At 42.3% G+C, this 23,976-nt stretch overlaps 1 protein-coding gene and 1 long non-coding RNA gene across 4 annotated transcripts in view; one reads left to right on the top strand and one right to left on the bottom strand.

The window, feature by feature from the left end:
* The first annotated feature begins 236 nt into the window (after nt 1-236).
* The window catches only part of ankrd50 (ankyrin repeat domain 50), a 31,992-nt gene continuing 8,252 nt past the window's right edge, over nt 237-23,976 (top strand). The window contains exons 1-3 of one of the 3 annotated variants that reach the window (XM_086084484.1): nt 237-421; nt 3,185-4,135; nt 13,565-13,797. In XM_086084484.1, coding sequence (XP_085940610.1) covers nt 3,600-4,135; nt 13,565-13,797 — 769 coding nt within the window. In that variant the 5' untranslated portion in view covers nt 237-421; nt 3,185-3,599. Of the gene's footprint in view, nt 422-1,931; nt 2,169-2,336; nt 2,480-3,184; nt 4,136-13,564; nt 13,798-23,976 lie in introns of those variants that run through there. The other 2 variants (XM_086084486.1, XM_086084485.1) reach the window with 2 other exon arrangements.
* Nucleotides 5,232-23,976, bottom strand: part of LOC147168850 (uncharacterized) — a 47,447-nt gene continuing 28,702 nt past the window's right edge. Inside the window, exon 3 of the long non-coding RNA XR_015095934.1 lies at nt 5,232-13,750. This is a non-coding gene — a long non-coding RNA (uncharacterized LOC147168850). The remainder of the gene's footprint in view (nt 13,751-23,976) is intronic.

The raw sequence follows: 23,976 nt of genomic DNA, 5'->3' as shown, positions 1-23,976 counted from the left end.
ATCGTTAATTTACCATGTTATGTGGTAAAAACACCGCTGGCTGTAAAGACGACATCTCCCAGCATGCCCCGCGGCCGGCGTGTGTTTTGCATGCGGCGGACTGAAAACGTTCAAGAGTGTTTGGGAGGCGGAGAGTCACAGTCGGCTCGCCGGGGGAGCTGTGTGTGTGTGTGTGTGTGTGTCGGCCGGGCAGCAGGAGGAGCCCGCACCGACCGGAGAAGACGACGAGAAGAAAAGGGAGGAAGGGGTGGGAAAAAGAGAGAAAAGAGACCCAATTGAAAGGAAGACGCGAACGCTGCGCGGATGAAGAAAGCGGAGCGGCGACGGTCGAAAGGCTCGCGTGAAGTTTGCCGCTTGAAACATGGACAGACGGGGTGTCGACTAGGGACAAAAACACGGCAGAGAGACACGTCGGCGGGAGGTGAGCGACCGTTTCTGGGTTAAAACAGCAACCGAGGAGGGACTTAACAGGGGACGTTGTTGGAAACCTCACATCTGGCTTTGTTGAAGTTCGCACGACGGGTATCGAACATCTGGACCCGATGTTTCTTTTTTTCTCTTTCTGCTGCTGATTGCTCGCAGTGTGTAGCTTGTTTCTTAAAAAAATGAGGTGCACAAATGTGGTTATGCATGGATGAGGTGGCCATACAAAAGATGTTCGTCTTTTTTTTGTTCGTCTTCCGCCCACTTAACAAATCTGACCATTGACTATACAGTGGAGTCGTCCTTAAAGGGTTGGGGAACCTAAGGCCCGTGGGTTGTATATGGCCCAGAAGCGCGTTTGAGCCGCTGTGCAGTTCTAGACCAAAATATGTGTAAATGCTCATAAAATTTACTTCTCGTCAGAATGACCCTTACCATAACCTAATGTGTATTTTTTATAATTTCCAGCGATTTTCAGGCTAATGCAAGGTGTCCACGGGTCCCGCCCAAAACTGTCTGAAATAAGGTTTTCCGCAAACTAATGGCAATTATTGTTAAAACACATTGTTCAGGTTGTAAAATGCACACATAAAATATGCATTACATCCCACCTAAACATCCGATATAATATTTTTTTTCCTAAATAAAGCCTCTCAATTACCGTTAAAAGTATTGTTCAGATTCTAAAATGCACAAAAAACACATTTGTTTTTTCCATTTTCAGCTAGTAAATGCATCCTTTGCAAAAAGATACTCTCACTGCAAGTAATTCTCTTAAGGTCTTAAATTCTATTATGACCTAAATAAATGTCTCATTTGCCCTTAAAACTAATATTTGATCCTTTACATGCATCATTCACAGGTGGTGAAATTCACAAAATAATCCATATGTTTTGTGCAAATGTAATACATTTGTTACTAGCATTTTAGCACGTTAGCATAAAAGAGATCAGAATAATCAAAACCATATTTTATAGTGTAAAGGGAGAATTTAGTCAGTTTGGCCATAATATAGTACATTTAACATAAATGAATAGTGACATCAAAATAAGCTCAAAGTGGTATTAAATTGGCATGCAGCTACCCTAAATGCAATTTCATCACTAACAAGCACATGTGCGCAGGTTAAGTACACAAACAGGTTTCCCCCATTTTGGACTCTGCAGCTGAGTGCGGATGTGAGCTGTTTGGGATTTAAAGGCGCATAGGAAGGAAGGAAGGGGGGGGGGGGGGGTCACAGTGGACGTGGACAAGAGAAACTGCAAGGGGCGCTTGCCAAGAATTCAGCTTGTTGTGAGCCAGGCGTGGATGTTTGCAGTGGAACAGGGTGGAGGTGGGGTGGAGGCAGTAAAGGCAGTAACTGCAAGCATCACACTTAGTCATGTTTAAACTGCTGTGTTGTCTTGTGGTCATATAACACATTGGGATCAATGCATTGAACACGAAGGTCTCATGTCCAGTTCATCTCCCTTGGTGTGGACTACTACTTGTGTTAGCTTCTCATGCTAGCCCCTCGCTAGCGAGCCGGCTTGATAGGACTCGCGGCCATAGCCGGTATCGACTAGGTTTTTGCAAAAGTGGGACTTTGGATCTTCTGTGACAGGTTTTGTGTATTTGAGTCAGTGTGTGCTGTTTGACAAGGTTCAAGGAGCACAGTCATGGGTATGATTGAACATGAGAATTGGTTGTGTTAGGTAAAACCAACTTTTCATGAACAAAGGACTGATTTGGATCTTCTGTTTCAGGTATTCAAATCTGTTTGTTAGAGGCACAGATTTCAACGTTAGCTTCCTGCGTTAGCCACTACCTCGTTGGTTTAATGGACTCTCAGCTGAACCTGGTAAAAAAAACAGCTTTTTGTTAACAAGCTAGCTGCTGATTGGTTAGCCGCTAGTGCCAGTAGTCGTGCATATGACTTGGATAGAATGTTGCATTGATACTAGTTTTATTTTGATAAGTTTCTACTTCCCATTCCTGTTTGATTGACGGTGCTCTACGGTATCGACCAGCTTTTTACAAACAAAGGACTTTAATTTGTTTATGTTTTCTCTGACAGGTGTTGTGCATTTTTGTCTATTTGTTTGGTTTGTCAAGGAAAAGTACTAAGGACAGATACTGCTATGTTAGCTTCCTGCTCTAGCCAGGTTGATTGAACTTTCAGAATGAAAATGTATGGACCATTTTGCGAAACACTTTTATTTGGATCTTTTATAAGATGTGTTGTGTGTTTTAGTCCGTCTGTTTGTGCAGTTTGACGAGAAGGAGCAGTGAGTAGAGACTGGTATGTTAGCTACTTATGTTAGCCTCTTGTGCTAGCCACTAGTTAGCTCGGCTTCATAGGACGCTCAGCCGAAACTTTTTGTGCGCTCACCACCGCAAGTTAGATTTTCTGTGAGTAGAGTTTTAGACTGCTACGTTAGCTTCCGCACTATCCGCTGACTGGTTAGCCAACCAGTGTCAGTAGTCAAGTGGCTGCTGACTGAGCTCAAGTGTTGGTTCTGTTAGGTTGCATTTAGCACTGATTTGGTTGGTAGGTTTTACTTCTCATTCATATTGGTTTGAGAGGAGTCTCAGACAGACCTACATTTTTATGAACAAAGAACTTCTCTTGTTCACAAAAATTGTTTTTCTTGTTAGCGCTTCACCGACTGGTTAGCTGCCACATGCTGTTACGTGTTACACGTGCACATATATTTAAAAACAAACAAACACTACAGTACTATGTTAACAAAGCATTTGTTTCTGTTTTCTTTTTTTCCAGACACCATTGTACAAAATGCGCCGGCAGCCTGGTCCATGTTAAAGTAATGGAAACACTACGTTTGGTGGCCACTGCCACGCATCTGTGGGAATACGCGAGCGGCTCGCATGGCTAGTCGTGTCGAGCCTGTCAGCCGATACGCTCAGGAACGCCATGCTAAAGTGGCGCGAAAATAACCAGGAGCGCTCTGTTCACGCAGAGGGAAAACGCTGGAAAAAGTTGGTGGAAAATCTTGTTTTTTCGCCTCGTTTTTGATTCCCTGCTTTTTTTTATTATTTTGACCTAGATACTTCTACGAGGCACTTACATTTTGGCCAATCACATCTAAATGCAACCTACTTTTCTGTGAATAGTAATGGATGGAATTCACAGCCTGGCATAGTGAGGATGTAAGTGGCAAAAGGATGGGAGCCATATGAAGAGAAGGAGGACTAGCTGGAACCAGCAGAGCACAATGGCCCACACCAGTTTGCTGCAGGGGAAGCGCTTTTACTGCCGGGAATGGGTCTTCCACAAGATCCAGCATTGCCTTCAGGAGAAAAGCAGCAACCTGAGCGGGGGGACCGGCACCCCCAGTAAGCAGCCCCCTGGCGGAGGCGTGGCCAACCCAAGCAGCCTGACGTCAGGCTCGGTGAAAAGTGGGAACTCCTGGGGGGTGTTGCTGGTCGGCGGTCCCGGCAGTGGGAAAACGGCGCTGTGCACGGAGTTGCTGTGGCCCTCGTCGACGCAGGGAGCCCAGCGAGGCCTGCACCAGCAAGGCCTCGCCTTCCACTTCTGCCGGGCGGACGACTCGGACACGCTGTGCGTCGCCGGCTTCATCCGCGGCCTGGTGGCGCAGATCTGCCGCAGCGGGCTGGTGCCGGGATATGAGGAAAAGGTGCGCGACCCGGCCGTGCAAGGCGCACTGCAGCCCGGCGAGTGTGAGAGGAACCCCACCGAGGCGTTTAAAAGGTAACAACGGACATAATATTGGGGGTTCACTCCCAAAAATTTATTTATATATTTTTTTATGTTTTTTTATGCAAGAGCATACAGAAGGTCGCTTAAAGCAATGGTAGTTATTACTAGAGATCAGTTTTCAACAGGTTTGTGAATAATGATGAAACTTAACTATATTCTAATGCTAATTGCTGCATAACGGAAACAGATAATTAAAAAAAGAGACTAATCTTTCTTTTGGTAGGTGCCATGTTTTTATTGCAATACACAATATTCTGTGGGCCTTGCAAAATCAGTCAAAATCCAGTAAAATAGCCCGGGAGTGAAGGGGGTTGCTTCAGTGAAAATGACTGGGAATGAATGAGTTAAGTAGTTTTTTTTTTTTTTTGTTTTGTTTTTACAAACAAGGCCCAAAAATTACTCTGACCTTTTTATAATCATCTTCGGGTGCTTCCAGGTGACGCTGGAAATGTGCTTTTACCTCCCAATGTACAATTGCAAAGACAACCCTTCCCCCTATCACCTCCTGACCCTGATGCACCCTTCCCCCATTTTTTTCCCTACTGCCACTCACACTCATTGCATAGCTCCACCTCAGCGGCCTCATTGCATGTCATGCCTGGATAGGTTTTCCCTCCGGTTTGGCATTCCGGACGGGACTATGCCAATATTTCTGTGTCATTTGGGTGCTATGAGTCCGCTAACAGATTCACCCGCTGACCCGAGCGACAACTTTATCATAATGCCTGCAGGGACAAGTCTCGCAGTGGATCCGTACATGAGTGAGAGTACGGCTTGTCGTACTGTAGGTCAGTCGGTGTGTGCGCGCGCGCGCTAAGCACTCACATTTCTCGTCTAGCCATCTGCTGACGCTTGTTGCACCCTCTGAACACTTCACACACACACAGAGTGGAAAAGTAGGTCACGGCAAGGTAAACCATTTTTTAAACGCTCACCAGAGTCAACACACCTTTTATTTCCCGCCCCCACCTGACACCCTTGTTCCCAGGGAAGCACTTGTCATCTGGTCATAATCATGAGGCTGCAGTTTACCCACGACTGTGACTCTAATTTGACCCCCCCCCCCCCCACACTAGACAAAAAGCAGGTTACCGAAAGGGCTAAAATAGTTTGAACCTAAGCAGGATGCACTACTTGGCGCATGCAGACAGCATTTTGCATTTATGGAGCAAGTGTTCTTTCACACTTTCACCCTCAAGGACTAAGGATACGTTTAAACTAAAACTCAAAAGTTTCACGTTAACACTGACCTGAAAGTCATTTCTGGACTACAAGGCACACCTGACTATAAGCCGCGCTAGCTAAATTTGGGGAATATTTGAGTTTGTAACACATATAAGCCACACCCGACTGTAAGCCGCACGCGTTTTAATGTTACCGCACAGGTTGTTCCCGCTACTTTCTTTTCCATAATGAGGGCGTAAATGGTCTCGCTCTCGTTCTGTCTCCTACTGTATTTGGGCTCAATTGGTTTGTTTTGCTCTGCCTGACCCTCTTGCGCTTCCTTTATAGTGTGGCCCCTTGTGATCTGATGGATAAGCCGCACCTTTATATTAGCCGCAGTCTAATGCAAGTGAAAAAATTTGCGGCTTGTAGTCCAGAAATTACTGTATATGGATTACATTTTTAATGTATGTAAGTAATACAACTTCAACGGGAAACATTAGTGGTGGTGAATGTGTACACTTCGCTAAAGTAGCAACATTGTTTTGGTTGTACACATTGTCGACCATTTTCAGCATTCAATCAGAACCAAACTTACACTCAGCACAATTGTTTTTGAGCTAAATTATTTCATTGAATAATGTCAGGTGTAAAGGCTTGTCATACACAAATAATAGGATCGGTCTTCCTGGTGTCATAGTATATGGATTTTAGGGTACGGGGTTTTTAGGGTGTGAGGACTGACAAAAAAGAACATAGCATGAAACCAACAGCAGTGGCTTTGTGTCCATTATTGTTCTGAGTAACATCTATAGACGTTGCACGAACTCATACTGAATGCATATCAAGAATGTCCCTCGTTTTTGCAGTTCACCATTTTATAAATGATAATGATATCGTTTAAAAACAAACAAACACGTGAGAGCCGTTTTGAGCCGTCCTGAACTGAGGATCCCCCCCAAAGCACTTCAATGAATAATATCTGATGTGAACACTTCTCGGGATCATCATACATAAATTACCTTATCATTCACCCGTGTGTCTGTTTTCAGGGTGCCAGGTTTATTGGCACTATATGACAAAAGAATAAAAAAGAAATGGACGGGAGTAAAATTTTATCGTTACTCTAGCATGACAGACCTTAGGATAAAAATTCACAAGTGGGTGCTCTTGTTTTGACTACAGACTTCCAAGGCTACTCAGTAAAAAGTTATACAGGTCGCATTTAGTAAAGGGTGTTAATAAAAACCTTTTTTTTTTCATTTTGGGAGCATTTAGCCTCCACCGACTCCCGTCCAGCTGTGACTTTCAGCCAGTGAGTGCATGCGAGAGGCCCCTGCCAAATTCTTTGTCCTAGTCAAAGGCAAACAAGTCGGTTTGTTGATAGTAATCGCCAGTCGTGTGTTAATGCAGAGAAACTGGTTCAGACACGGGTTGACGTCCGCGCCGTACAAGACGATCGCTGCTTTTCCCACTATGTGCTTGCGGGCAAGCTAGACTTGAGGCATTTTGAGCACAGATTTGAACGGTTTGTTTGTCCAGTCTGTACACATTTGCAATGTACCTGCACATTTCTCTTGTAAATGTCGTATTCTAGCTATGTGTTTTTCATTTGACGCTTGCAGGAACACTGGTGGTTTGATGGTTTGGGAACAGGTTTGTGCAGTTGCAGGAGTCGGTTACTCATTGCTGACTCACAAGCCATCAAATACAGAAAAACAGATCTGAGAGTTGTCACAATCATGTCATTTCAAGGAATAAAAACCTGATGATTGATGACAATTGAGGAAATGCGGTAGCTGTGACAGGATAATTGCTATCCCAGGGCCTATTTAACCCATCACTTTGTGTTCAAATGATGAGTCGGTTAAAATAAAGTTGAAATCACATTGAGTCACATTGTGTACACTACAAAAATAAAAAAAATCAATCACTCATCAAGGGTAATACTATAGCACAGGGATCCTTAAAAAGTCTTAAATTTTACTTTCCGAAAGCCCTTAATTATCCAGAAAAAAGCTAAAAAAATTATGTTTAAAAACAAATGTTTGGAAATCTGCGTTGTTTTTAAAATGTTTTAATATTTTGCACTTTTGCGCAACTTATGTGGATGAGGCCCTAAAGTGTTTTAAGTGTGGCTTCTTTACTCCCTTTTTGTGCATTGTTTTGTCCAAATTTGCTGAAATAGTCTGACAGGGCTTCACAATTGTTGTGCATTGTTTGTTCAGCTGTTGAAGTGTTGCATCGCTACACAAGACCTTTCCGTTGACAGTCTTCCTTTTGAAGTCGTGTACGAACTGATCACATGTAGGAGCGATGAGAGGCTTGTTAAGAAAGACGAGACGCCTTTAAGCAAATATTCCAATAAATTTAGAGATTAGCTATTAATTGAAAAAAGTTGATAAACGGTGTTATTGATGTGGATTGTTTGCATGAAAACCACAGAGCGTGCAAATGACTTCTAAAAGTTTTCAGCGTAGGTTATTTTTTATGCGTATGTCACAACCGTGGTGGTAAACAACAATGGCAGATCACAGCTACACGGCACTACTGTGAGGCTTGTGAGCTGTGGTGTTGTGCTACATCAACAACACAGAGCCGAACCAGCTTACATTACCTTAAAAATAAAAGTTTTTTTTAAATGATTTGATGGCTTTTAAAAAAATGCACCAGGAGTGCAGTGTAAATACAAACATGGTAAATTCTCTCTATATAAACTAGACTAAATTTAGCTCCTTCCTGACACACACATTTCTTAGTTTCTCACTTGAGATGTATCTCTTCAACAATCAATTCCTGGACATCAGTTACTACTTACGTCTTCGCCAGGCCTTGACACCATCTTGTGGTGTCCGAGGGGCAGCTTAGAATTCTAGCCTGGCATGCACATTGCAGTGTTTCCAGTCATTTTTGTAGCTCTAGCTGGAATAGTCTTTCGTAGACAATTATTACTCATTGCAAGGTACTGTAGTCATGTCATGTTTAGGTTGTGTGCCCTGCGACTGGCAGAAAGTACTTTACCACTATCGTTATCGCACATTTCAAACGAAACAATTCCAAACAATGATTGATTTGTCACAATGATCAAGCTTGAAATTGGAATCGGTTCCCCAACTCGCCACTAGTTGACTGGATTTTGTCTGTCTGTTTCCAACTGCCGCTGGACCTACAGGCCTCCCAACATGCCTTTTCCTTCAGGACAAAAGAACTGGCTTCAAACGGGGGGGGGGGGGATTAACTTAGTCATGTGGGCCCAATGAATTCCAGCACTTTTGTTTTTGCTGATGGCACCAAAGTGTTGAGTTTAGTCGGTGTGACCTTATCTGGCTGCACGGTTCAGCTTCTGCTGCAGTCCCCATGATAAATTGCCAGAGATTTAAGTATTGAACCAAATATTTTATACCTGTTACCGTGCAAGAAATAGCCTGGGATTATATACTTCAAGTAAATAGATTTATTATGTATTTCTGGCAACAACATCAAACACTAACAAGCGGCTTTGTTCCAAATGAGCTGTTGATATTATGTGTCAATTTATACCGGCTCAGTAGTCTCTAAATAACATTTAACAGAACAGGGAAGTTTTCAGCTCATGGGAGCGAGACTCGAGTGGCAAAAAGCCAGAAATGAGGAAAAAAAACATCTAACATGTTTCCTCTTGGGCAATTGCGGGGAAATTGGCCATGTCACATGTTTTATTGCAGATTCTAAACACAATTCAAAGCTGCGCACGTTTCAGTTTCCACTGTACTAAACCAGGACAGATTTTAATGGCCAGTCGTGGGCGCTTTGTGTATTTCTTTTCCACTCGTGTGTTGACTCCTTGACTGGGCGGTAGTACTTTTTGAGGTACTGTATAAGGAACACTTATCCATGCCTTTCATGTGGTGCACGGCAGCAGAAGATTTGCTGAAAATTAGGGCCACATTTTAGCAAGCAACAACAAAACTTTCACTTCCATCCACCCCCTTCTCTTGTGACGCGTCAAGTCCAGTAGAGCAGAAGAGGAGAAACGGCAGCCGCAACGGTACAATGATGACTCAGCACTCCGTGGCTACCCTCTGTCTCAACATTACTGGGGGATATTATGCGAGTGTAAAAAAAGCATAAATGTAGTGTACAGAAGAGTTCAGTCTTCGTCATACTGCAGAGATGTAAAAAAAACAAACTTTTTTTAAAAAGAAGAAAGTTGAATTAGCTCAAATTGTTTTTTGTTTGTACGCCAACTAAGACTTCTAACAACTGCTTCTGATTACTTTGGTCCTCATAAAGTCGTTGACCTGGATGAAAGCTTGAAGGATAATCCAGATTTGGCAGGAAACTTTACCGGCCACTCTAAAGAGTGCGTTGGGTTTGCGGAGATTCCCACACGCCACAGTGTCGAAGGGAAACGGGCGGAGGTCGGGGGTGAGTTGAAGGGGGATGAAATTTCAGATTCAGTTAGCAGCATTGGCTCGCTCATCAGGAATGCGCACCTCGCTTAAAACTTGGAAGAGCTTGAGGGATTTGCGCTAGTTATCTGAGGCATGCGTGCTGTCTTAAAAAGTAGCATGTGTATACGATTTGAAATTATTAATCAGTGTAATAAATCGCATGACAGATAAATAAACAGGAGGTAGTAACAATATACTACTTCTACTGGAGCACTTTGTCAGCGTTGCGCATGCAACTCCAGTTTGACCTACTTAAGCTGTTTGTTTGTTTTTCAACTGACATTTAGAAGCTAATTTGGGATGGACACCATTCCAGATGCAGCCCTCAATGTTGCTGCCGCGGAAATAAAAACTAAAACAATTCGGTCTCTTCTATGTGACGGGTCCCATGACCAAGAAATTAAAGACATCATGAGACTTGATCTCAGAAGATTGAACATTGATAATAGATGGTAAATTTGGCTCTTTTTCTTTAAGTAAAGCCCAGTCATGGTAAACCAAACCTTCATGCGTGTCCTTCTTGACCAAGAGGAGTTTGAGAGGAATTTGAGAACGCATCGGATACATTTGAGGGTAAACAAGAAGATACCTGTAAAGAACAGTTACAGTATTCTTGTGATGTTCTTTGTAAAAAAATAAAAAAAATGAGAGAATCTGAGGTGACTGATTCCCTCTGAATAAGGTGAAGCATGAGTCGGCAGGTGTTTACGTAAAGTCCCTCCATGCTAAATAAATCGTTGAATCAATTATGTAATCATCGTTGAATGCTTTGTCCCCCAACTCCTAAGATATTTTGTTCTTATGAGATTGTTAGGCCATGAACACTCTATGAAAACGGTGGACGTGAGCAGGCGTGTTCGGGGTCAACATCTGTGAGAATGTCACTAATGATATGCAGCCCCAGCGGAGTCGCATTAGTTACAATGCATTCAATTCTCAGAGCTGACGGAGCGTTATCCCAAAATGTCAACGTTTTGAAAAAGATCTGTGAGGACAAGTATGCGTATCAAGTTTCTTTACAAAGGGACATTGAAAACACCGTAACAGACATGCCAGACAAGACTAGTTGTTTTTGTCAAGCTGTCCAAGCACAAAACTTTTCAAAGCCATAGACTGGCCTTGAAGTCAAGATCACATTAACCAAGAAAAGACCAACTTTGAGGAGTTGATTCAAGTGAAAAAAGCAGGTCAAAAGGCATGTAGAAATCTGCAAAAGATGAGGAAAATAGTATAATAAACTGAGAAGTTTGAAAACTACAACATGAGATCTATATGATGAGTAAGCACGTCATCTTGAGAATAAATGCCGTGCTTTTGAAACAAAGACCCCTAAAGTATTTTGAAGACCAACACCCATCTTAAGTACATGGTGGTCCTCGGTTTACCACTGAAAAAAAAAAAAAATTGTTTTGAGGTTATAAGCTAAGCTGTGTTATGTTAGCTATAGACGACAATGATAAGACTTACGTACACATTCAGGTTCTGACGCTGTAGTAATGGAACTAAGTCAGATGATGAGGAGCCACTGTACTTACTACAAGACTACCCTGATGACCGGCTTGTGTTATGTAGCTCCTGGTCAGGGTCATCCTTGTCATTTCATTTTAGCAGCCCCCTTCCAATGAGTTGTCTTAATTGCTTGATTGCTGCCTCAACCTTGCAACGACGTCAGTCGTCCAACCGCAGTGTGCGAGAGTGCAACATGACAGATGGTGAGTGCATTAAATGTCTTTCACGCCATGTCTTCTGTACAGCACTTGGCATCAACTCAGACATATGTCGAGGACTCGAGCGAGAGGAGCACACTCGGACATGCTCGGCAAAGTGGCTTTTGTTGCGCTTGCTTTGCCCTAATATCCCACAGAGTTGTCTTTTTGTCTGCCGCTCTTGTCTTTTGACTCTTCGACAGCCCAAAAGTAGCTGAATTGCGCGAGAACAATGGTCCTTTGTCCGGCCCACTTGCTGTCACTGTGGATTTGATTGTCTCGGTAGGCAACACAGACATGGCTATTCACGCCCAGTGATCCCCGTGCGTGGACATTCCTTTTGGCAACGCTCCCAGATGGCACGGCAGGTTCTCCGCGGGCTTCAGCCATCAGGAGAGATTAGCCGAGGAAGCCCGAGTAAGACCACAATCAAGCGGGGAAAATCGTCTTAAGGGTGTTAAGAGATTTGCAAAAAAGGAGCACCAAAGGGGGTAGATGTTTCATTTAGCCTTGTTAGGACTGTTTCTAGATCAGTGTTCCCAAACCTTACATTACATAAATCTCATGGCACACAAACAAATGTCATCATTATTCACAAACCTGTTGAAAACAGTGGGGAAAAGAGCTTGTTGCAACATGGTTGATCTCTTATACTCTGCTGCCACCTGCTGGCCATTTTTGTAATAACTGCCATTGTTTTAAGCAACCTCTTCAGGTCAGAGGCTGCATCAAAACCTAACAAAACATAAAAAACGTATACATATATTTTTATGCGTTCTTGGGAGCAAATGAGTTAATAGTTTGCAGTGTCACAAAAGCTTTTTTGCTCTTCTTGACATAATTCTTCTCACAAAAAGCTCATTTTTTTTTCTCTGCTTTTTGTTCAGAAACTGATGTTTTGGGTGCAGATGGCTTTAGAGCAAGTTCTGCTCTCTTGTTTCATGACGAAGCAATGTCATATCCCAAACAGAGCGGGCATCACCTTGGAAGGTGACCGATTCTATCCGTGCAATGGCCTCTTTGTGTGGAATTAAAATGTAGCTTTGCCTGTGCTCACGTTTTCATATTGATTAATTGATTTGTTCAACCCTATTTTTAAATGCTTAATTAACGGGGGCCCAGATTAAAATGTCCCCAACCTGAACTCTTCAGATCCTTTATCGCTGGCGGTTGAGCTTGAAGTAATTTACTGAGTCTCGGGAAATGACATTTTGCCCGTCTTACGCCCGCGGCGCTCACACACGAACAGAGGAGCTCAAAGAAGACCTCGAATACGTTTGTTGACCGCTGCGGTTCACTTAGCATTCATGTGCGACATTAGCAGTGGAGCTTACAGATTCCATGTCTGGCTAGCAGCTTGCCGTTGCTGGAATGGTTAATGTAGCGTTTAAACAGCCAACTTGTAATGTGACGTCTAATTCCGAGTGTTCTACGTCATGTTTGCTTCATTGCGAGATGCCGTGCGGCCGGGTTGGTTTCAATTCGCAGTCCACATTCAATGCTGCTGTTGCAGCAAAATATAATATTACATATGAATAATAATAGCATCTTGAAACATTAGCTCACAGGCCGGTACAAAATGGCCCAATGAATTATAAATGCATCTGCTGCGGGCCGAAATAATGTGCAGTGGACTGAATGGATGCGTACTTAACGTCGATTCAGAAAGTCCTGTCCTTCACATCAGAGCTGTCGTGCTTCACACAAACAGTCGGTAGTTATTGCTTGAGTAAGTTCATCATAAAAAGTAGGCCAGGGGTTGTCAAACTTTTTAGAACCAGAGACCCCTTACAAGGAAGAAATGTTTTCAAGGACTAATCCAGTCCAGCCTCCCCCGTAGCTTAAAGTGTTGTAAACTCTTCCGCACACAGGAGATGCTATTTGTTAGCCCTCCTATGGCCTTTCCCATTAACTCATTCACTCCCAGTCATTTTCACTGAAGCAACCCCCTTCGCTCCCGGCTGTTTTACTGGATGTTGACAGATTTTGCAAGGCCCACAGAATATTGTAGCTCAAATTCTTGCTCACAAGTCAAGACAAAAACACCGGCCGGACGGCTCTTATCTCGAAAAGGCTTTCTTCATGTACTAAAACATTTCCCCCCCATCCTGTCCCAGATGCGTGCTCTTGCCTCTCCTGAGCGCCAAGCCGCCGCCACAGGCTCTCTTCCTGCTGGTGGACTCCGTGGACGAGGGCAGCCAGCTGGGCGAGGCGGAACAGAGGTCGCCGCCGGGCTCCCCCAGGACCATCGCCGAGATCCTCGCCAGTCATCACGAGTTCCTGCCGCCGTGGCTTCTGCTCATCTGCTCGGCACGGAGACAGAACAAGGCCATTACTAAACTATTCACAGGTAAAAAAAAACAAAACAAATATATATATATATATATATATATATATATATATATATATATATATATATATATATATATATATATATATAAGAATATATATATATATATATATAAGATATAGATATATAAATCTCCTCGCATAACACTTGCTCATCTTGATACTTTCCACCTGAAACCTCATTTGCTGCCAAGTAGTATCTCGAGCATCTCGACGTGCCCGAATGACATCGGGGTCGCCGGTGCGGGCGCTCACCTGATGTCCTGTGACACTAGCTGCTGTTATCTTGTCAGGCCAGCAGCCGCCATCCCATTAATCAACACGCAACTCTGCCTTTCCAAAAGCTTTCCAGCGCCCAGGTCGTTTATGTGCAATGAAACTGAGATAACTGCAGACATCACCTCACATGATGGCACCGTTTTGCATATTTTATTTTTGCTTTAACAGCCCAAAGCTGGGCATTGTGAAAATATGTTTGGAATGATACCACATGCTTCCAAGGTGAGAATTTGCAGTGTATTGTGTCAGACGGAACAATAGGGTGACAAGCTGCACAAAGGAAGTGGAGGAGACATCTTGTCTTTTGTCTTGCTTCTTTTTGCTCGATTTTGACGCCTTTTCGGTTGCTCTGCCATTACAAGCCATGCTATGAGTATACAGTACACGACTTCTTGTTTTGTGTCAGATTACTGTGCCTGCAGCCGAACATATTTTAAATAGAAAAATTAAGACGTTGAATATATACACATTCTGAAATAATGATTATCTTATATGAATTTACAAACAGATTTCAGTGTGTGAAATTAGGGCCTGTTTAAAGGATGGTAGATTGGATCACTGACTAGCACGGACGATGTAGGGGTATTGGAGGATTTTGGACTGCAGTGCAATCTGGTCACAATCACCAGACATGGCAAAGCCCACTTTTTGTGTACCACTCAAACCCCCTTCCCATACTAAGACGGCAATCACAGTGCAAAGAATACTCACTATTTCGCAACACTGGCTGCACAGATGTTTTTAACGTTTTGGATTACATTTTGTTGCTTTAATTTGGCATTTTGAATCGCGCTGCGTGTTCGAGTACCTGCATCAAATATTTTTAGGGGTCCATTAAACATGGCAGCTCCTGCGGACTACTGCGTAGTACTCAAGATCGCTGCCCGTCTGTTGCTCTTTTGGAGGGTTTTTCATCTTGCAAAAATGTGATAAACAGCTGTTATCTTCCTCCTCTTCGTTCTCGACCGCCTCCTTTCACTTTTCCTTTTTAGTGGCTCTTTGATGGCGGCTGGGCCTTCGTCAAGCTCTGCTTCAAATTGCCCGGCAAATGGTTGTAAACAATCTCGGCGACGGGTTCCTTTTGAACACAGGAACTCGCTCATCACATGTGATTCCACCATTTTGTAAGGAACGAAGGCCATAGATTTTAATATCAGCCTTCTTTCTTGCGCGTGTTGCTATGTGAACGTTTGCTCCTGGATCTGCTGGAGCACCTCATTTATTTTCTTATTGAGTTTGTGCACTGACACGTTTCCGCATTGTATACAATAGCCTTTGCTGTCCTCCTTTGCGGATGCTTTTAGCAGCACTTTTTGTTTTGTCTGGATTCAGTCTTCCGCTTTGAGTTGACTACGATAATGACTTTACTTCTTGCAGGCATGCACACAAACAAAATAGCGTTACCCATTTTTGTGGCCTGCCTGCATTCATTTGTATCAGAAGTACATTTTTGTCAGTCAGTACTGTATCTTAAACAGGCCACTTAAGTACAGGGGGTCCTCGGTTTACAGTAGTGTTATGTTTCTCTGACACTGACATACAGATGCTCAATTGTGTACTTAAGTCGGAACACAAATCACTGACTACGCTTAAATGCAGTCAATATTCGGGTTAAGGTCAGAATTCCGGTTTCTGACACAATCGAGGTAACATGTTTACATGCGTGGCGGACCGAGTTACTCTCAATTACTTGGTCATTTGCGCTGGATTGGAATATCCTGTTTGGACTGTGATGCCCAGACAATGTACAATAATTACGTAAATATTATTGGTTCCGGCTATACCGGGCCACGCAAATGTTTTTTTTTAAATTACTGTGCGAGTATTTTGATGTAAATATTGACTTTAACTGTGAAATTCGACTTAAGTCGAAATTCGGGTTACATTCCCGGCGTAGGAACGGATCTCCGTTGTAACTTGAGGACTCCCTGTATTGCTACTGAAAGTTACTTCTCGGTACATCACAACAGTACCTTGATTCCTGTGGTTTGCTTGCACCCTGGAAGTGGTGCAAACTGATTCCATGTTATACGTCGCAACCATTGTAAACCAACGACCCCCTATATAGTGCTACCTCCAAGGTCAAGCACAATTCATTCAGTGAGCGGCCCATCATTTGATATGGTCGACATTTATATCGTATTTTCCCAGAAAATGTGGTCCACATTTTAAGGGCGTTAAGGCATTTCACCTTTGAGTGTCCTCTTCAGAAAATGTTTTACGAGGCCGACTTATTCTGGGTTGGCGATGGTTTGGGGTTTTGTGGATAAGGTTTGCATAAAACTCATAACCACGAGACCATGACTATAAGAATCCTTGTGAGGAGACGAAGCGCAGTTGTCTCTGGGAGTCTGACACATACTATCAAGCTTTACTCGGAAGTGACTGTTCCTGACAGAGATGACTCTATTTCCCCCCCAGTCCCCTAGGGGAGCACAACTTTGGATTCTTCTTCCCTTGCTCAACTGTTATTCCTTGTGTCCATCTCACGCTTTGGAATGTGCTCTGGGAACTTTTCAACACCTCTGAGACCAGAGCAGGAAGAATGAGGCTTTTCTGAGTCCTGCAGCAGTAGAATGCCTCGCTCGCATCCGCTCGGCTTGCCAACAAAGACGCTTCTGTTTGTGACGATTAGGGTGCAAATTTGGGGCACTCGCGTGTTATGCTCACTCATTTATGATAAAGCTCCAGACTTCCTCCATGTCGAGCTTGGAATTTTCAGACTGGAAAAAAAAAACTGTATGTAGCAAAACTATGGAGAACATGCTGTTTTTGCAGCGCCTCCCCCTCAACTGAGTGCAGTGCTACTGTACAGCCTCGATGGGGGCAGCGGAGTGGAAACACTTAGGTGGCAATTTTGGTCAGGAGTTGAGTTGAGTGCACGGCAATTTCACAAGGCCCCGAGGGCAGAAGGCAGACCAAACGAGAGGGCGGGGACATGCAAGTGGGGCTCGCAAATAAGACGGTTTTTGAAATATAGATTCTTCAAACCGAGTGGGTGTGAGATTTAAAAAAGTGGCGGTGAACAGTCCAATTACTTGTGCTCCTCCCAACTGTTGGGATTTTTCTTTGAGTCTCCGGAACTTTGAACGTCTCCAGTTGAAGTCAGGAACTTTAGAAAAAAATAACATTCCCCCATCTTTTCCCCTGCTAATTTTCGCTACGTTTGACTGGATACCAAGAGCCCACAGGTATAATTTCTGCAAAATGTATCTCATTTTTGGCCATTATTAAAAAGAAAAGACATAAAACCCTTGATGAAAAGTCTTTTCATGTTTTCAGAGCTGGCTATGAAGAGTGGGTGGCTTTCTGGTACTGGAGAGATGGGTAGATAGAAAATGAAAAGGCATCCACCTGAGTGAGCAGAATGCACTGGAGCTATTCATACACCTTCTTCCCCCCCCCTCTTCCCCGTTGAAACATTTGTGAGCAATTTGTTCGTTTGAAAGTTTACTTCCTGCAACGCAGCACCCTGCAGGCTGTTATCAGGGCTCTTTAAACCTTGCAAAATCTCAGATGGATAGAAACAGTCTTGTTTTGAAGACAGGAGACAGAGCATACATTTTATATATATATTTGGCATTTCGGCATTGGCACCCTGACAAAAAAAAACTAATTGGCTACATTCGCATTTTGCATGCATTTGTTGCTCAGTGAGATACAGGGAACTTTTCATTTATGGATTTCTTTAAATTTCCACTTTATAAAAATGAGGCTGACACTTTTTATTTATTTATCTTTAATTAAAAAATTATATTGAAATTTGGGAAAACTTCATTTACACTAGAAATCTTTAGGGAACTATTTACTTGCCTAGTTTTTAATTTAGCTTAACACATGCTGATGACCCTGGAAGCTCCCTGCAATTTTTGTTATAATTTTTAGACAAAGCTGTCGATTCTTAATGTTATTAAAATTAAAAGAAAAATATTTTTATTTTGACACTAATATTTTCTCTTTTACTGCAAATGAATATCAGGTTGGAATATTGGTTATCAGTCTCCTTGACTACTAATAGTCAATATCGGTATCGTATTTGAAAAAAACATATCGGTCTATCACTACTTTGCTATTATTTAGTGCAATGCAGCCTGGTAGAGATTGACCAGATAATTATAATATAATCAAAATAATCAAGTGTTTCATATCAGTGAAATTAATATGAACATTGTTGACTGCAGTTATTGAGATGAAGTGCAACTGGGGCTATGAATAAGAACCTGTCCCGAAACCCTCTTTACATGAGAGTATTCCAGCTTTGCACTGTTAGAGCGAGTTCAATGAGGTTAATTTCCCCAATCAGGACATCCATCATTTGTTTTGTTACGCCAATTTGATCCTTGCACAAACTTTGAACTAGCCGCACATTTATATTCATATTAGCAACCCCCCCCTCCCTCCCTCCCACCACCACCGCCTCTCCCTGCAGTAATGAATCACAGCTGTAATTAACTCTGCGATATTCCAAGCTCAGGCTGGAGAATGCTACAGAGAGCGTGCGGCCGCTACTCATCTTGTGAGGCATGTCGACTGGGGAGGGATTCCTAGGATGACAGTTTATGGCTGTTTGACCCAAAACTAATCAGGTGGTCTTCCACCACGTCATGTTTTACAGCTCTTTAGTCATCCCTACGAGAAGCCATTCTAAATTCCTATCTATTGTGCAGTAAAAACGGCATGCGACTCAGAGCTGGGTCTCCTGTCAGAGGGAGCTTACGTAGCCCACCCTGGGAACAGCGTGAATCACAGCGTTCACCTCGCCGTGCCCGCCGACGTGAATGGCGCGTTGTTCTTTTTCGCCCAAACTGCCAAGAGACACAACAGATTTACTGCAGACAATCACAAAGGAGAAGAGTCTGTTTAAAGCGCCGCTGTATCTCCCAAAAATGTCCTTTGTCATCGAGGCCCGCAGTGGAATCTTAAGAAAAAAGGTCAATGTCATTTTTAACATCTCCCTGTAAATACATTCTTGTCTGCAATTTTTTATTTATTTTTTTGTCAGCCGCCTCATTTGGAGGTCACCACAAGAGCTTCTGGCACGCTGACAACATAAATAGTCATAAAGCAACAAGGTTGTTTTACTTCTTCTAGACTGTAGGAATGCTCCCCCAAGAGACGCGCTTGAGTCGTCCGTAAATCACTTGTTTCGATGATGGAGACGTATACCAACACGAAAGAAAGACAGATTGCAGCTCAACAAATTGAGCACTTCATCAGGGATTACACAGATTTGACAAATTAGGAGATGGGAAGATAATCTACAATGTGAATTTATTGTTTAAACACCAAAAGAGAATTCTCTTGGAAAATAGCTGTCAGGTTCAATAAACTGACATTCATAAAAAACACAACACAATGAAGGAGAAAGGACAACCTTTGTACCTTTTTCACAATATGATGAGGATTTGGATGACACTAATGTTTTGGAGTGAAAGAAACAAAATGAATACATGTAATTTATATCAAGAAATGATTTTAAAAGTTTGACAATATGTTTAAATGTGTATAGGGATGTGTATAATCAGGGGGGAATGTTGTACAATTTCCCCAACAATAGACTTTGTTGTAATGACTTTAAGCTTGTTTATTGAACAACAATATTTCAGACTTTTCAAAATGTTTTTATTTTTTATTTTTTTTTATCTTACCCAATAGAATTTCTAACAAAATGTTTATGGAGCTTCCGAGGTTATCATTACGTCTTAAAAAGGTAAATACCATAGCTTTAGTTTTCTAAGGTAAATATTTGTTTCAGAAATAAAAAAAAATACCTGAAATCTTAAACTTTCGCATTTCTTTGTTTAAATGTCGAACAAAAACGGTTCCCAGGGTCAGCATCATCTCTTATAAAGTAAAATGAAAATTTTAATAAATAGTTCCCTGAGATCAAAATGGTTTTAGATTTTGTTTTTTTATCAGACGTCAGATTATAAAAAATTTTTTAAAGGTTGATACCGATATTCGTCAAAATGTCAAATATCGGCGCCAAGACAGATTATCGGTCTATCCCTACAAATCATAATACAAGTGTATTTGATTATGATTTAATGAGTCTCCTTAACATTTTAGACGCATTAACTCAGTCCCCAAAATGTCATCATAGCGATAAGTCGTATTCGCCAAGCACGCTTCCATCCAACATTCAAGCACGAGATGTCATTTTCCAGGCTGCGAGTCGGCTACCACATGAGATGATCTGACGACCGTAATCCTGGCTGAATACAGTAATTTCACCAGCATGCAGTCTGACGGCTGGTTAAATTACAGGTCTATCTTCTCCACCAACGCCGCTGCACTGACATGGCAGACCAATCTGTGTGATGCCCGTTGGTATGTGGCATCTCTCTGCCAAGTGCTTAGGCTGAGCGTTTTTATGTTTCTGGGGCTCTGAAGCAGTTAGACAGAGGTAGACTTGTCGGATTATGCTTTAATTAAAGGGTGTTATAATTAGGTCTTAATTAGACTTTAGTATGGATAAATACAGAGAGAATTCCTGGCACATGCTGTCTGTTCTTGCTCTCATTGCTTTCAAGTAGATCTTTTCTGCCTTATGCCTTCATTTTTGTTGTCTGGATAGATTCCCCATGAAGCATCAAAAAGCTTCCAGAATTTCCTGACATTTGTTTGTCCTTATAGAGTGAATAAAATGTAATGTGCATACTTGTGCCGGTGATAGGAAACATGTGGCAGAACGCTCTAAACCAGAGAAATCAGCGAATGTATTGATGAACAAAAACACGAGGCCGAGCGGTAAGAATTCTGATCCTGCGTGGGGTCGAAAGTCTAATTAGCTGCATGTATATTTGTAGTCACTGGGTTTAGTCAGGATATTGTTATATCTTATCGATTTGCTTGTGTTATTTTAGGTTGACAATGGTACTGATATACGTAGTTAAAAATGAGGCCATTTATAATACGTACAGATGTGTATTTTGAGCAGAATTCAGTTCCATTATTCACAGCAAAGTTGTGCTTCAGTAAACTAGTTCAAACTGTATAAAAAACACACAACACAAAATGAGAACGCCATTCCATTTCATCAATCAACACTTCAATATCAATTAATCCATGATTACAGTTTACATGCTGTAATAACATCTAGCTCCACAATGAGAAATTTGCTTTGGCACGACTCCAGTCTAAGATGGCAAGTTTTTAATTAGAAGAAAAAAAAATGCAAACCATCCATCATGTCGCAGTAGTCTCATTAATCGTTTCAAGCGAACAGACAGTTGCGTTTTATGAAAATACCGTCTTTCAAATGGAGCAAGACTTATTGGCCTCGCAGGTTATTTGAGTACTTGTCAACTTGCTCAGCTGTGCTGTTGAAAGAAGCCGTGTGAGATACGGCGATAACTCCGCAATATGTTGGAGTGACCAGGTGCACCCGCCTTATAGATCAGTGTCCCGTTGCATCATAATGAGCTTCTGTCACTCAAAAGTCACAGGTTCTGCCGCTGAACTGTATGTTGTGCTTTGTGTACCCCACCCCCCCAAACCCCGTCCCTCCTCAGCCCTGTTCAGTTACACCACAACAGGTTTGACTGGAAACGGGCTTGCAATTTAGCACAGGGCATGTTTGAGCATGAGCGTCGCCCGCAGCGCGACATAATTAAGTGGAATGATTGTGACACAGTGGCGCAGGAAAAAATTATTTTCTCCAACCGTCTCTGCAGAAACAGCCGCAGAGAGATAAACAGAGCGCTTAGCAAACAAAACAATTGCTCTCCAATGAAATAACCACACTTGTCTGCAGTCCCTTGTGGACTCTGGTCCTCATACTTGTGTCAAGGAGTTTTGGCGCTTTGTTGTTCGCTGGAGCGGCGAGCGGCGCAGCTGTCGAGCAGACGTTGTCGCGCACGGCTTTGCCGGAGCATCTGAGGGCAGCCGGGCTTAGGTTTCTGTTTTCTTTGCTGATCCGTTGACCTAAGACGCCGTCCCACAAAAAGGGACACTGACAATTCGAGGCGCTGCACCTCTTCTTTAAACACTGACCCGTGAGCTCACACCACAAGTTTCTCGGCGTCGTTTGTAAAAAAAAATCATCTCCAATGCAAACAGTCGCTCTTTTGTACGTGGAGCTGTGTCTCCTGTGGCTAGTATCCAGTTCTGTAACAAGCAGCAGCTGGCTGAGAGGCCTTTTTACTCTGGCGCTGCATCTCGCACACTGATGAATGTGGCATTTGTTGCTTGTTTCGCTGCCACTATTGTTCGAACCTAAAACCGACCACACAGCTACTACAGTCGAGGCTTTGTTGACTGAATGACATGAAGTTTTTGGAAGGCTTCTTTAGCCAAGCTTTGCGTTGCATTCCTGGAAACTGTTTAGTTGTGTTTCTGTCAAAAATACAGTCTGGACTGGCATAATCAAATGCAGGGTTTCCTGCCTAAAATAGGTCACAGTTTGTTCGAGTAAAATGTCAGCAAATCCACATGCTACTTGGTTTTCGCAGGTCCTGACGTAAGGGGTTAGGAACTGTGTGCAATGAACTAGATTACCACAGCACTTACTGTTTTTTATTGAATTGTTTTATACTGTATTTATGGCAGCATATTTACTGTAATTATGACTTTACTACTGCACTGTGTTAGCCATGTTAGACTACGGCACATTCTGACTTGTTTTGTGTTATGTCACTTCTGTAGGTATGGCGGTCTATGGAAATCCTAAAGTATTTTATAACACCTTCTCATTATTTTTGTAAAACCAACATTACGTTGTCTTGCACTGTTTTAACTGGCAAACTTTGTTACATTCGTGGCGAATACAACCAAATTCAGAGGTTTCTTATTTTGCAGATTGAAACTGTAGTTGGGTTTCCATCCACCCATTTTTATTAGAATTTTCAAGAAATGCGAAAATAAAACTGAATGGAAACGCTAGAAGTTCGAAAAAGGGCCCAAAATTCGCAAAGAAAGGTTTTACATCACACGTGACCGGATATTACGTCACACGTACGTTTGTAGTCACAAAGCCATATCGGGCGATAAAGTAAGGTATGTTTGGGGGGAGACGACAAAACGGAAATATATTTTGAATTAATGAAAGAAGCGAATATTAATGCTATTTTAGATGTAAAACGCTACGGTTTATCAAGAATTACAAAAGCAAACTCATACGTCATCGCACGGTGCAGTCACTTTCTGGTCTTCTTCTTTTAAATTACTGGTGGATCACATGTCAGTGATGTATAGCGCTACCTACAGCGGCGGAGTCCCCTCTCAATATTCGCAAAAGAAGAACAGATGGAAACGGGCATAAGTCACATTTTGCGCATTTTCAGTAAATTTGCTTAAAAAAAATGCAAAACAATTGGATGGAAACCTGACTTGTCAAGCACATAGCATAAAAAATACAATTTAATACCTTTAAATGGCCATCAGTTTTTTTTTATGTTCCTTTACTACCTTTCAAAACTTTTTTTAAAAACAAATGAGATCCTGATACCAGGGGGAAAACATATTTCTAATTTGAGCTGAAAAAGTTTAGGAAACCCTGATCTTGTACATTACGGCAGGAACAAAATCTTCACAGCAGACAACCATGCAAAGTGACAGTCAACTTTCGCTGTTTAAGAACAGTTACGGTGTAAAATAATATGTTATCATTTTCTATTGGTTTTAAATATATAGCAGTGTCATATATAGCAGTGTCTTGACTTCACAGTGGTTGCAATCTCCCACCACTTCCTCCCTCCTGTGATAGTTCCAAGTGACTGTCCTCACAGTCAGTGACCACGGAATGTTTTGTCTGCAGCAGAAAGGCAATTTTATTTTCTTTCGCTGAAGAGATATCGCAGCTCGCAGCATCTCTCCATAGCAGACTGTGTGCTCACACGGGATCCCTCGGTGAATAAAACCAATTAAAATCCACTTCAAGGAAAAACATTACTTTTCATCT

This window comes from Leptonotus elevatus, chromosome 9 (genome assembly GCF_054856555.1).
Source record: "Leptonotus elevatus isolate MCC_2025b chromosome 9, RoL_Lele_1.0, whole genome shotgun sequence".
In the NCBI taxonomy this organism is placed as follows: Eukaryota; Metazoa; Chordata; class Actinopteri; order Syngnathiformes; family Syngnathidae; genus Leptonotus; species Leptonotus elevatus.
Note: the sequence above shows the minus strand (reverse complement) of the source record. Positions and strands in the feature narration are given on the sequence as shown.